This window comes from Uranotaenia lowii, chromosome 3 (assembly GCF_029784155.1).
Source record: "Uranotaenia lowii strain MFRU-FL chromosome 3, ASM2978415v1, whole genome shotgun sequence".
NCBI lineage: Eukaryota > Metazoa > Arthropoda > Insecta > Diptera > Culicidae > Uranotaenia > Uranotaenia lowii.
The window spans coordinates 361,933,048-361,945,187 of NC_073693.1; the positions used below are offsets into that span (position 1 = coordinate 361,933,048).

General features: G+C 39.0%; 1 protein-coding gene and 1 long non-coding RNA gene across 2 annotated transcripts; one reads left to right on the top strand and one right to left on the bottom strand.

Moving 5' to 3' along the window:
* Window positions 1-1,391: 1,391 nt before the first annotated feature.
* On the top strand, window positions 1,392-2,987 carry LOC129754024 (putative gustatory receptor 28b). The gene is made up of 4 exons (XM_055749879.1): window positions 1,392-2,213; window positions 2,268-2,486; window positions 2,545-2,634; window positions 2,690-2,987. Exons 1-4 carry the CDS (start codon window positions 1,392-1,394, stop codon window positions 2,747-2,749), a joined length of 1,191 nt encoding a protein of 396 aa, XP_055605854.1. The 3' UTR covers window positions 2,750-2,987.
* Window positions 2,988-5,997: 3,010 nt separating this feature from the next.
* Window positions 5,998-8,189, bottom strand: LOC129750594 (uncharacterized). Its single transcript, XR_008738428.1, has 4 exons — window positions 7,645-8,189; window positions 7,350-7,576; window positions 7,079-7,236; window positions 5,998-6,168 (listed from the first exon to the last, which is right to left on the bottom strand). It is a non-coding gene; the product is annotated as an uncharacterized LOC129750594 (long non-coding RNA).
* Between the last annotated feature and the right edge of the window lie 3,951 nt (window positions 8,190-12,140).

The window sequence follows — 12,140 nt, forward strand, 5'->3', positions numbered from 1 at the left end:
GCAAACATATGCAAATTTTTATTAATGCCAGCAGCTTATTATTGGAGAACATAGTTGGAGATGTGATTCCGTTGAAGGATTACATAAGATTTGATTAGGCTATTCAATTTTGGTAATTTTTCAATCGTTTTGATAGTTCTGCTCGCTTATGCATTGACTAAACAATAAAAATGATTGTACTGTCAGTTTATTTACAGACAAGAGCATCAACATGAATGATGTGATTTTTCATAAGCAAAATGAGCCCCTGTAAAGGGTGTGACCTCTATTAGGAATCAATTCTATACAAAAAATTAAGAACCAAGTAGAAAGGTTTCCTGCCTTACTCAAAAAGTTTAGATGATTAAAAACCAGAATTTAGATAAAAAATTAAACTCGATTGTCGACTGACTGACTGACTTTTACTGTGTAAAAGTAATAATAATGCTTCTACAAACCTTGGAAATTCAATGCTTTTACTTATTTTGTCAGACCTACAGGGTGTTCGGATCAAAAATTGGTCATTTCGCCGTATTTTTTCTTATCATTCATATAAAAAACCCTGAACACCCCTCAACACAGCACTGTACCTGAGGCTTCTAAAGCGACTTTTTCGTTGCAACCGGCACCGTCAACCAGGAAATTTACGTAAAAGAGTGTCTTCAAAAGCGTTTACTGCCTTTCCTGAAGAAACTTGACTTGTCTGTGCAGTTTTGGCCGGATTTGGCATCCTGCCATTATGAAAAAAGGCCATGGAGTGGTATGCCGCTAACAACATTCAGGTTGTGTCCAAGGATAATTAAACATTAAACCGTAAGAAGACCCAAAAAATGTAAGCAGCGAAAAGCAAACTGGCGTTCTGCGCCGAAGAAAGTATATTGGTTTGGTAGCTGTCTTAAAGAATATTTCCTAATCTAATCCTAATCGAAATCCTTATTCTAAAGAATATTTTCCTTATAGTTCCTATTGAAATACGCCTTACTTTGCAACAACAAATACTTTATAAAATAACGTCATTTGCTGAAATCTAAAGAAGTCTATAGAATTTCAGTGTTGCTTAAGAGAGGTTAAGGCCTGGTTATACGCCCAGTTGGCCGAGATTGATTCTCCAAGACTCCAACAAAGAATACGAGTGGGAAACAGACAAAGTCTGAGAACTTTTATTCTCTATAGAATACGATACAGGCAGCGTTTTGATTAAGTGTGACCTGCATTACATAACTAATCAACAATCGTGTCACTCTCATTCGATGCTGTCCGGCTCTGTTGCGAAAACACGTGATGCACTTCAACAGATGAATATTTTATCACCAAACAAGAAATATTCTATTAGCTGATGAGCTTTGTCGGAGTTACCCCAAATCCGCCATCCAAGGGCTATTCTAGTAGGATAATTTCAACCAAAAGCAACCATGAACCAACGCAAGTGGATGTTGAATCTGTTTCGGGTGACCGACGTTATGGTCAAACTTTACGGCATGTTTCCGTTGCAGTTCAATCCCCGCGTCAATCGTTTTCAAAACAGTCCAATCGCCGTTTGCTGGTCTATTACACTACTGGTGGTGTACGGTACCGGAATGTTGTACATTTACATTGACTTGAGTTTTACTATTACCCATACTGGTTCGTCACTCAATAACGTTTTCATGAGATTGCAGTTTATGCTGAATTACATTTTCTACGTGGTTACGATAACGATGGCAATATGGAATCGTAATCGATTAAAGGATCTATTGAATGTACTTCTATTTTTAGCAGAAGTTATCAACAAACGCAATAAAGTCCAAACGGATTCCAAGCTTTTGCAAACTTACCTCAAAAAATTAATATTTGATAGTACTTTGAAACTGATGATTTGTACTACTTTCTATATGAACAATACGGTTGTTTGGGGAAAATATATGTCGTCGTTAAACTTTACCTTCATGTGGTCGTTCGCATTATTCACGGATGAATTCGTTGGGTTGTGTTTGTTCGTGGCCCACCTATATCGGATGATCAACCTGCAGATAAGTAGTGCGGTTCAACAGCTGTGCGACTTCGACGAAGACCAAAGCTACTGGGACACTCATCAAGCTAAGAAACATCGAATCTGCATGAAGGTGGCATCGGAACTGGACAGATTAGCTCATCTTCACCGAGACGTTACAACGGTATCCAAAGAAATCGTAAAGCTTGTGGACAGTTCTCTTTTACTCGTGATCATGTGGTATTTCCTGATTATAATCTTCGGGGTTTGTTTCCGTATTATCTACACATTGATAACAGAATTATTTCTTTCAACACAGATTTTCTACACCTACACAACCCTGGTAACGGATCTTCGCAGTAACGTTTCACCAACCCTCTCAACCTACACAAGCGCAAGTGGGTGTGCTGTATTCGAGGCATTCCAGTTTTACTGTCTGGTATCGGCGGCTGGCTTGCTGACCAAGCGCGCCGAGAAGACTGGGCTCGTTTTGAACAAATTCTTCAAGGCCGACGTCGAGGAGCGCGTTGATCGAACGGTATTCAAGTTTGAGGAGGAAATTATAATTTTAATTCGATATTTTTACCCTGTTGTAGATTAATATGTTTTCAATGGAGCTTCTTCATGATACCTACAGCATAGAAAACTTCGGAATGTTTAAGGTTGACTTCACTTTGATATACTCGGTGAGTGCTATGGAGAAATACTACGTAGTTTTTTAACATTCTTCTTATATTCCAGATGGTTGCTACAATAACCAACTATTTGATTCTAATGGTTCAATTTCAATTAACTGAATAATGGCTTGAATTAGCTTTGAATTATTTTGGAAATACATTATTCGCCAGAATGACTGACGCCAATTTTGTTTTCTGTTTTACGATAAGCTGTTTCCTAAAGCTCATAGTAAAGTCTGGTCGATTAACTTCATTGCAGGAAATCTACAGTAGAGTCAAGATTTCACATCACCGTCTCTATCAAAGAGTTCATGCTTCGGCAAGTTCGAACTGCACCATTATGATCAGATACGTTGCTATCACTCCAGCCACCTTAAACGAAACAAAATGGGAAATACAATAAAGCTTGAAGTTGTCTCGTTTAAAACACTGTCTACTTACTCCAAAGGCGAATTTCCTATCTAATGTAAAAAGACCAAAAATATGAACTGAATAGTCTTGATGGGACAGCTCGAGGGAGAAAAATTCAATCTAAAATTTAAAAATTCATTGAAATTAGGAAATGAGAATTTGATTTGACAAATATTCACAATAACATCCAGCAACTCATCCACTTCCATTTGGAAAAACTCATGCAGCTCTAAGCTGACACTTTTTGCCTGAAATAGGTAAGCGATCACAAGAAACAATACGACTCATGTTTGCCGGGAAATCTTCCGAACCTTTTTTGTGAGGTTATATCCAAAAGAAGAAACGTAATAGAATTGAAGTGCCAGTACCGATGCCGAAAGCAGCGACAACAAGTAGTGAGTGTAATCCGGTGAGGAGCCTTCCCTTATGGCATGCATGATTCCCGTGTAGCAATAGAACGTTTCAGAAAGCACTACGATGAATTGTAAAAAAGTGATTAAAACGAACGGTAGATCAAACAGGTTTCTGAATTTTTCTCCCAGTTTTGCTAACATTCGATGCTGACTGCATAGCCAGGAGAGTTCGTGGGCAACCGTCCGACAGCGATATGATTTGTTCGCAGGACGTTGATTCCAGTACTTTTCATTGAGATCCATGGCGATTATTTTGGAGATGGCGTACTTAACTCGCATTTTCGTTTCTTCATACATTAAAGTTGTTACTATTAAGCTTCCCGAAATCAGAGCAGTAATGAAAATGACATGAAAAACGGAAATTGCATACATCCCCCAGAAAAGTATTCCCAGATAATCCAACCGGTCGAATGTTACAGGAACGTAATACACGTAATCGAAAAGTAATAGAAGCAGGCAAACCAACACTGAATTGACAACGTACTCAAACAAAACTTCTCGATCTAATCGGTTGTAGCAGTTTTGAAAAAAGTTGAAAAATAGTTCCGAGCACAGGTTTACGGAATTCTCGTAGTGTTGCAAATTACTCAAAAGTTTGATGTACGTCGCCGCAATAACCAAATAAGTCAGTTCCATTTCCAAGATCACAATTTTCTTAGTCAGCACGACCTCTTTGTAGGCTATGCTGGATCCCACAGAATACAGGGGAAATGGGTAAACAATGATAAATAATATGCCAACAGCCCATGAATACACTTTCTGGCATTTAGATGACCGGAATCTTCGACTTTGGACATCGTAAGAAAATGGAAAAAATCCAAGAATTTTCGATGGGTAGTACACCAAAAACACAACCAAGGATATCAGGTGTTTGTTGGACACCATATTGTGTTGTATTACTGGATTGAAGTGATTTTACTGATTAGATCTGAACTTTTTGCAGTTGGTAGTTATGTTTACCCACTTTAAATAATCCATTCCAGGGATGAGTCCGCTTTCATTGATTGGAACTTATTTATTCATTACGGATTTCTGTAGATTCTGTTAGTACATTTCCAAGTTACTTCTACAAGGTTTCAATTACTGCCATATACCTGCTTTCTATGATTTGTCTTTGTGGTCAACATAACTCTCATTTGTTCCACAGTAACTTAGAACCCTCCTTAGCACGATACCTAAACAAGCACCTTTAACCAGTAGTTTACGAAATCTTATCTTCGTCTGTTGATAATTTCCGGGACCTACCTGGTTATCTTTTTTTAAGTCGATTTAATATTTGTAAGAGTTTTGTTGTTTCTATTATAAACAATGTTTTAATGACGGTGTAGTGTAATTATATGAAAGTTAAAATAAAACATTTATTTGGAAATGTAGATAGGTCGTTAGAGCTCTTTGGTCGCTGCACTGCTTGAACTTGTATTTTCCAAACCTGTTGAAACTCTTTCGTTTGGATCAATCGTTAGAAAAATTACCCTTTAGGTTGCGCCCTGAAACGTTCTTAGAAAGGGATGTCTGCGCTCGTGACAGCCTCTCCCGGCCACAGAGCGAAAACCATCGATTTGAGTGGGGCTTGTGATATAGCTCAGTTGGCAAGTCTGTTGTCTCCTGAGCCGATGTCCGCGAGTTCGAGCCCAAGAGTAAACATCGAACACAGTTGTACCGGATAAGTTTTTCAATAACGATCCGCCAACTGTAACGTTGATAAAGTCGCGAATGCCATAAATATGGTAAAACGACTATAATCGAAACAAAAAAAAAAAAAAAAAAAATCGATTTGAGAGAAATTTAATGGAATTAATCGAAATTTATTTTAAATCATTCGTACCCTCTCAAGTGAATACAATCTAACACTTGGGTCGTATTGATCGGTCTTTCAATTATTCGGACACGTTGCCAATTTCCGATGCTTTTATTGATCCGAACGGCATCCGCAGGAATTTGAAACGTCGTTTATTGTCAATGCAGTTGAAATCCGAACTTTTCACACTGGTGGTTGGCATCCTTGCCAACCAGCGACAATGAAAAAATCATCAAACACCTCGGTAATCGGCAACCCTTTCTTTTGTTTGTTTCCGACATTTGAAAGATGTTTAAAAGATGCACGTAAAATAAAAAAATGTAAAATTTACCGAGAAGTAGAGGTGATTCTTTCACACATCTTTCGAGGTAAGTTTAACCTTTTTTCATTCACCTACACACAAAATTTCTGAGGCCGGAATTTAGCAAAATTTTGCTCAAATTTGACCAGCTAAAAAGTTAGCAATGAAATTAGCAAAAAAAAAATTACTAAAATTTTAGCAAAATAGTCAAAAGTGTCCGGACTAAGTTTTTACTAATTTTTCAGTAAATGAAATCTTTGTTTGCTAAAATTTTAGCAAAAATATTTTTGCCCCAAAAATTACTAGAATTTTAGTTAATTCAAAATTTTGAATTATCCGTTGTGATTCTATTTAGAAATGAATATGTTTAATGCATTTTGGATTTATTTCATTTTATTTTACACTTTAAAAAGTAAAGTATACTCAATTAATGCACAATTTGGAACACCCGCTTAGGTGAGGGGTAATTACAAGGCGTTGTCCTTGATCTACAGCAACCACAACAACGCAACCGTCTGAAGGATGCATAATCCCGCTGGTGTTTTCCGAAACATGAAGGCGTTCCATGGATACCGAAAATATTGATATATGAGCCATCCATGAATCGCGTCTTCCGGAATCTGAGAATTGGAAAAAAAATAACATAAATTGTTAATAATGCTGGACAGATTAAGTCACATTGAAGAACAATATTTTAGATTCTTTTTAAGGGGTGGGATGAATCATCCAATAAAAAGAAAATACCTAAAAAACTATAGGGAGTTTCGAATGGTATTAAGCTTTTGGGCTATTATTAAGAAAGCCAAAAATTAGTAGTCTGTTAAGATTTTGTTTCATGTATAGAATTGTATAAGAATTCAGATTTTGATTCTTACATTTTATATAAGTATTTTTATTTCCCGGTTCTATCAAATATGGTTGACGCCTAAAATTTTAACTCGATTATTAATATCTGTAGACAAATCAAGAGACAAAACAGACAGAAGAAAACCGAAAGCAATATATTTCAATGTTAAGTAGAAATTTCGTTTTATTGAAGCCTAATTATGAATCTGTATAAAAAATGATTACGTTCATCATGTAAGGATTTATGTAACGATATTTTTTGCAATGAATTTATTTAAAACAAAATTAATCTTAAATGAGAGCTGACAAAAATTTACCTTAATACTTGAAAACGTTCAGTGGGGAAGAACGTATTCCGAGTTTGAATGATTAAAAAGTCGGAAATTTATTTTCAATTTACCACATCATGATGGTAAAGGTGCAAAAATTTTTTTTTCGAAAAAGCACGCTTTCAAGTTTTTTGTGTTGTTATTTTCCATATATTTTTCGCAAAGTGGTAGTTTTTGATCGATCAAAAAAGCATGAAAGTATGTATTACTAAGCAAATCAGATTTTCACATAATTTTTAATAACATTTAAAAAATCGTTGAACATTATTAAATTTTGATAGAGCAGTTTTGCACTCATACACTCTTTGGCCCTTAGAGTCTGTTAGGAAGTTTACTTAAAAAAATGTCAACTAACCTTTTTCTCCTTATGCTACCAAAAACGAATCTCTCTCCATAATTTCCTCGGTGCTTGAGACATGCACCGGCTGATATCCACATGATTCCATTACGATGTACAATGTTTGCCCGCATATCATTAGTAGCTCTTCCAAAAGATGTATGAATTTTGAAAATCTGAAATGGAAAAAATTCTTTCAAATTCAAATTCAAAGTAGATTTCGAAACTGCTGATGCGAAAGGCATAATACTGATGAGCGATTTATATTAATTTAAAAGAACTTACCAACCTTGAGCTCTTTTTTTTTGGCAAACACGAAGAAACAGTCTTTCCGGCAACGATTTTCCACCTCTAGCGACGCAACGAAAACTGTCATTTTTATGCCCCCCCGGCAGACTGAAAGCGGTCTGAATCTGGATCAGAGAGACAGTGGGGCCAAATGACAATCGATATCGGCATAACATAAGTGTGATTTTTAAACAGATATCCACTAGCAGGGGCAGAAAAAAAGATGACCTGAAAACAAAGGAAACATCAAATAAAATAAACAGAAATATGTTTTTTGTAACAAGCCCTTTACGCACGGAATGCAACACGAATCCAGAACGGCTTCTTCCCTATTTTCCGGATAATCTGCAGCCCACTTTGCACTTAATTAATTAAGGGTTTTGTTTTGTCGGTGCAGCCATTCCAAACAGGTTTCTACCAACCAGATGGGGAAGAAAAGGGTGCTTGACCTACGGTGTGACCATCCAGATTGAATAATCTTAAGAAGCTGGTTGATTTGCGGAAACCCTACAGTTTTTTGCCTTGGAAATCTTATAGGCCGTTCCGCTTCTTCCTCTAAGGCCACGGACGAGTGGCCTTGGGGGTGGTCAAGCCAGATGGGCAAGTGGAGTCGGGGGCGGCAACGATAGACAGCAGCAGCTCCGGAGCAGCAAGGTCAAACAATACTCGGGAAATATAATTCCTCGGGAACACCTAAAACCACCATTCAGCACAGAAGCCGTCCGTTTCATTTGATGAAGGAACCACCAGGTGAAAACGGAATGCAAATGTTCCGAAAACGCAAGCGATCCGCGTAAACGTTTTGAAATCGCGACCGCCCGAAAAAAAAACAAACTCCTGTCAAAACGAAACGCGGTTCGTGTACTAACTAAAAGTTCGAGTCCATACTACTGGAAATACTAAATGCAGTAGCAAATGGGTTATTTTTACTCAAATTGAGCAAAACGCAAGACGAAATCAGAAAGTGCTAACTCAACAGTAAAAAATTTTTTTTGCTAACGGAAAGTAACAGCTCATTTTTGCTAAGTGGAGCCTCGAAAGTTTTGTGTGTACGAAAAAGATGAATTTGTTTTTCGTTTCATCTGGAAATTTTACGTTTCCGAGATTCACTGGGCAAAAAAGGTAAATGCTATGATGGTTTCATCAATTAAAAATAAAACAAACAAAATTTATTCATAATTTGATATTATTTAAGATAGATGGGAATTTTTACCTTATTATTATGTTTTGGAATCTGACCATGTCCAAAAAGAGTCATTTTTGGGACCTGTGCAATTTCCTTCCCCCAGGCTGGTGGCTCTGCTCTGGGCTGGTAGTTCCACCTCCTCGTGGTCCGTGTCTGCAAGTCCGGCGCATTGCAGATGTACGGCCAAGAGAACTATCACTAAACCCACTAGAGGCCGTCGACGGGTCTGCCAAGCCCGCGCGGAAGAAGTGGTGCAACCGGGTACTTAGGTACCAGTACTCGGGTGTGAGGGTGACGGTCCAACACGAGTTCGGGGGTCCATGGCCCTGAAATGCGGACGTGACCGGAGGGAGAGCGATCGCCAACTCGTTCTGCGCTTCGGTGGGTAAAGACCCGACTCGCGAAACGAGTAGATGCGTAAAGTGGTGGCCAATGGAGAGCCGATCACTTAGGGACGTGTTTTACACGTCAGTGTCAGAGAGGCACAGTTTAAGCCGGAGGTGTCAGGGTTCAACACGCGTTTTGGGAATTGATGCGCCCGAACCGCGAGTGCGACCTGATGAGGGTGGTCTACAGCTCGATCTGCGCTTCGGGTGAGTCAAGCGTCCGACTTGAAGATCGAATATTTGCGCTGAGTGGTGACTTAAGTCAACACTACTTGTGAGTTCGGGGGAGTCTGAGTCCTACACGTGGCTTAGGAGGCATACCCCTCCTGACCCGCGTGTTCGAACAGAAAAAGTGTCGTCGACAACTCGCTTTGTGTTTCTGGACTTCCTGGACTAGATCCACAAAGCTTGTAGTTGCGCTACATGAGGACCTCATTCACACGATAAGATGTCGGGTCCTAACTCGTCAGAGGAGGGGTTGCGCATCGAGTTGTGTTAGAATGAGGTATTGCTGACAGAGGATTAGTAAACGAGTATTGCCTTTGAGCGCACTAGCGCGAATTGACCTCCCACTATTGAAGCAAAGTGTTTCAAACAGTTCGAAGTGGGAACAACGGTCAGTGGCCCCAGGAAGACTTTATGGCGTAGGGGGTACAGTTTTCCTTAGCATTGTATCATGAGTCGTCCAATTGCACCCATGGACCCAGAGTAGCAACCTAGGGGGACGCGGTGGCTCGCCGCGCCTTGGAATACAATTCGTAAAATGGATACCAGCTGGGTTAACAACTAATAAAAAAAGGCTCTGGGCTGGTAGTTCCACCTCCTCGTGGTCCGGCGTATTGCAGATGTACGGCCAAGAGAACTACCACTAAACCCACTTACCGAATTCCGGTAAGAATAATATAAAAAAAAAATTTATTCGATAAAAAAAACACCGAAGTCGGTAAAAAAAACTGTAAAGCGTCGCTGTCAAGACAAACGTCAGTTTTGGCGGTTTTATCATTCCGAATCTCCTATCTTACTGTTGTTATCTTCTCGCTTCTGACGTCTGGTAAAAGAAATTGCGTGTTTTATGAAAATTTTTGACGGCAGCGAGATGAACGGCGGTACCGTCAGTCGTTGGAATCCCAGCTGCAGAACGAACGAAAACACCGAAAGCTGACGGAGGAGAAGGATGTGGGTGGTGTGGCTTGTTCGGCCGAGTGTGGCGGCCGGTGCAAGTTAAAGCGGGAACATATGGAAAAGAAATACCAGAGCTTGCGGGTGGATCTAATTAACTCCGAGAACGCCAAGCACCACATCAGAAATCAAAATCGGAACTTTGAGTATCAGGTGGGTTTTTTGAGCAATTATTAACTTTGGAGTTCTTTTGGCCATGCAAGAGACTATAGTGTTGTGTTAATTTTAATGCTCTCTTGTTGAAATTTTGTTTTTCTCAAATAAATGAATCATCTGATCCCCCGACGGAAGTGCTCTATCTTCTAAATATGGTCACACCGTATGAACTGAAGGACAAAGACGAGTAAGAAGACATCCAGGAGGAAATCTACATGTACGGTGTAGTTCGAAGTCTGGAAATGCCTTACCCGATTAAGGGCGACGATGTACCCAGCTGTAGAAAGGTGTTTTTCAAGTTCTATCAATAACAAAACATGCGTAAATTAGACAATATTTTAAAATAATAATCATGATCATGGTTGCTTTATATTAACATATGAAGTATTCTTCTTTTTGTTTTGGCAGGAATACTCCCTTTGAAAGATCGATTCAATTTACTATCACTTCGGTTCCTCATCAGGTGTGAGGTCATGAACCCATTGGTGATTGTAAATTTCGAAAGGTTACTTGAGCAAAATGTTCAAACCAGATTTATGTCTATATACCATATCCTCATGTCAATGCAGGTAAACCCTTCTTCGTATTCTCCAACTCGTGTTTGTAGCCCAGACTACGATCATTCTTCTGTCCAGTTTGATTTGTCTATGCAGCAGGAAATTCGTGGAATCCCGGATCCGCATCGTCCTCTTCTGATTCCAAGAATTTTCGAAGCTAAATATAGACACGTCGATGCTGATAAAATGTACTTTACCGATGGATCACTTATAGAGGAAACAACAGGATTTGGAGTGTTCAACGAAATATCCAGCGCATCTCACAGTCTCCAGTCACCATGCTCTGTATATGTTGCAGAGTTAGCAGCTATTCACTGGGCTTTGAATAGTATCGCCACACGACCTATTGAACACTACTATATTATAACTGATAGTCTCAGCTCTGTTGAAGCAATCCGCTCTATAAAACCAGGAAAATTCACGCCGTACTTCCTCGAAATGATACGAGATATATTGACCACTTTATCAAGACGTTGCTTTTCTATCACCTTTATCTGGGTCCCCTCACATTGCTCAATAGCAGGCAATGAGAGGGCAGATTCCCTTGCAAAAGTGGGTGCGATGGAAGGCAACATTTACCAGCGTGAAATCGTATTCAACGAATTTTACTTCTTGGCTCGAAGAAACTCTCTTGTCAACTGGCAGCGTAGATGGGACGAGGATGAGTTGGGTCGGTGGTTCCACTCGATTATCCCAAAGGTAAGCCTTAAACCCTGGTTTAATAGATTGAACCTGACTCGGGATTTTATTCGTATATTTTCCCGTCTCATGTCCAATCATTATTCCATGAATGCGGTACTCTATCGTTTAAATATTGCTGGCAGCAATTTATGCGGATGTGGTCTAGGTTACCATGACATCGAGCATATTGTTTGGTCGTGTGAGGACCACCTATTCGCCAGAGCGAACTTTATAGATTCCCTTCGGGCCCGAGGAAAACCACCCGACGTTCCAGTGAGGGATGTATTAGGTATGATGGACTTGGACTATATGTTCGAGATATACCTTTTCCTAAAAGCTATCGATCTTCGACTATAATTCTCTTTATTTTCATATTTCCCTTTCTATCTTTCTTTTTCTTAAAAAAAAAAAAAGTGAACTAGATCTAAGTACACAATTGTAATCAAACAAAACGAGTTTGGCTCCTTAAAGCCTAAAGGTATGAGCCGTTTCAAATAAATAATTCACAAAAAAAAAAAAAAAGTATTCTTCTTTTAAGCTATATACTTTTTGATTTGAAATTTTTCGCTTTAGAAGATACTTTGAAAATGCCGGCAATATTAACGGATAACTGTTAAATTTTTGGTAATTTTTACAAAAAAAAACGG